We start from the raw sequence: 2,227 nt of genomic DNA, 5'->3' as shown, positions 1-2,227 counted from the left end.
TACCTTTCGCTAACTTCAAAATTCTACTACTGAAACAATAGACAAAAGCTGGCATTAACTTGTTAAATTGCTAATCCCTGCTCTGTTCAATCTAAAAATGAAATAGTACCAGTATTACGCCAGCATATATGTTAATATACTTAACTAGTTAGAAACAAAAAGATGTTAAATATCAATTAATCAAAAAAAAAAAAAGATTTGTTTTTTCCATTGGAAATTAGAAGAACGAACTGTAGCACGTATCATTAGAGTCGAGATGTAATCATAGTAATAATCTCTTTTGAACATCGACAACTATCCTCGTAAAATATCTTCATGTATTCTTTTTTCAAAATTCTTTTTGAAAAAATGGTAGAAATATACTTAGTTTCGTGATTTATATTAACAAAGTTTAAGGGAAAAAATATTACAACCAGCCATATTTATGATCTCCTCTCGATTAATCTTCATGAGGATCGATCGCAACATTGTTTTGTTGTGCTTGCAATTTCGGACGCCATCATTAAGCTGAAGGTGGCCGGCCCTTAGCTAGTCTTCCAGAGATAATCTTTCTCGGATCATAAATAAAATTACAAAAAATGTCACCGCTAAAAATAAATAAATTGTAGTAATTGTATATCAACCAAATAATTAAAATCAAGTAGTTGCTTAGATATTTATTTGGGTTTGTAGAACAGAACTTAAACCTTCAATATTGCATTTTATTTTTAGCAATGAAGTATAGTAGTATCAGAAACTTTAATCCTTAGTACTTAAATAGAATGTTTCACTCACCAGCATATAAACTTAATTCAATTTCGCAGACTGCTTAATCAACTATAGTGTATATATATATGATCAATCATAACTATATGACTGTTATTGATTTGAAAATGCATGAATGATTGTATATTGAAGCTAATTCATCATCATGACCGGCCTGACTGTAAGTCTTGCAAAGGCTTAAGCGTAGTCACAGTTACCATATAAACAGAAACCACCAGTCATGCAATTGTTGTTACACCTCCCACAATGCCTCTTGTCATAGGATAGATTCACACACTTCCCGTTACAACATGTCTCTGTGTAGAACTTGCATTTGCTCTTACACGCGCCACAGTTGTCAGGGTCGGATATTAAGTCGACACACTTGTTATTACAACAAGTCGATCCAGGACTTCCTTCGGCTAAACAAACATACTCATTCTTGTTACAGTATGATGCGGCTCTTGGGTTTCGAGGTTTCACTTCTTCCTTGAGGAAACGACTTATGCGTTTGGATTTCGGGATACTAGTTGATGATAGTGATTCAGTTTCTTCGTCCCCACTTGACAAAGAATATTTTTCTGATGCACCACTTGCTCCTTCTCCTTGTTGATCTCCTACTACTTGTTTCTCTCCTCCTAGATGGACAGTTGCGGTTGTCAAAGCTATAGTGATAGCCATGATTATGGCAACAGTGAAGAACGTGTTCTTGTTCATTGCCATGATAGAAGAGTAGTATTAAGAGAAAGATGAGGAGGATTTGGATTAGGAGGAAGATGATTAAGATCGATGCTGATCTTATTATTATGACTATACAAGATGTTTTATTAGAAGCAGAGTCTTGGGAGTTCTGAGTGGTAAAGATTTTGGCAAAGGTTATATATAATGGTGATAGGGCGTTAGAGGGGTAAGGTAAGGGCAGTTGACTTGGGTGAGAAAAAATGAGGGAGTCCATGAAATGTTGCGAAGGGTGTGTTTCAATTCTAGTGTTAACGTTTTGTTTGTGCATTTGAAAAATAAAATTGATGTATGAAAGAATACTGCTGATTAAAGTAAAGTAGGATCTAATATGGGTTGGCATTTTAGGAATCAAAATACCGAATATACACTAGGATACATTTCACACGAAGAATTTGTACATGAATGAGAAATTTAGCGTGTCTTTGTAATCGAATCCCTAGGTATGATGAGTAAACCAGAAGGTGACCCTTGGTGGTATTGACAGGAACTAGGTCCCGAAGAAGGTCCGGTGCGAATGGTTCGTACAAGTTCTTTTGCCATGAAGAAACAACGTGTCTTAAGAACCATTCTAAAACTAACTGCCAATATTAGAAGGATTCCACTTGGATTCCTATTTCAAATGAGTAGAAACTTAGGAGTGCGAATTCGTGCACACTCCTTAACGAGTGTATACTTCACATTTCAATCTCTATCCTTGATTTAATTTAGGAAGTTATGTAATGAGGGTCGTGATTCTAAACAT

The 2,227-nt window shown here is 35.2% G+C and overlaps 1 protein-coding gene across 1 annotated transcript; it reads right to left on the bottom strand.

Moving 5' to 3' along the window:
* Positions 1-805: 805 nt before the first annotated feature.
* LOC113285769 (stigma-specific STIG1-like protein 3) lies at positions 806-1,577 on the bottom strand. Its single transcript, XM_026534543.1, has one exon. It carries the CDS (start codon positions 1,465-1,467, stop codon positions 943-945), a length of 525 nt encoding a protein of 174 aa, XP_026390328.1. The 5' UTR covers positions 1,468-1,577; the 3' UTR covers positions 806-942.
* Between the last annotated feature and the right edge of the window lie 650 nt (positions 1,578-2,227).

This window comes from Papaver somniferum, chromosome 6 (genome assembly GCF_003573695.1).
Source record: "Papaver somniferum cultivar HN1 chromosome 6, ASM357369v1, whole genome shotgun sequence".
Taxonomy (NCBI): domain Eukaryota; kingdom Viridiplantae; phylum Streptophyta; class Magnoliopsida; order Ranunculales; family Papaveraceae; genus Papaver; species Papaver somniferum.
This window is presented reverse-complemented; position numbering and strand designations above follow the sequence as displayed.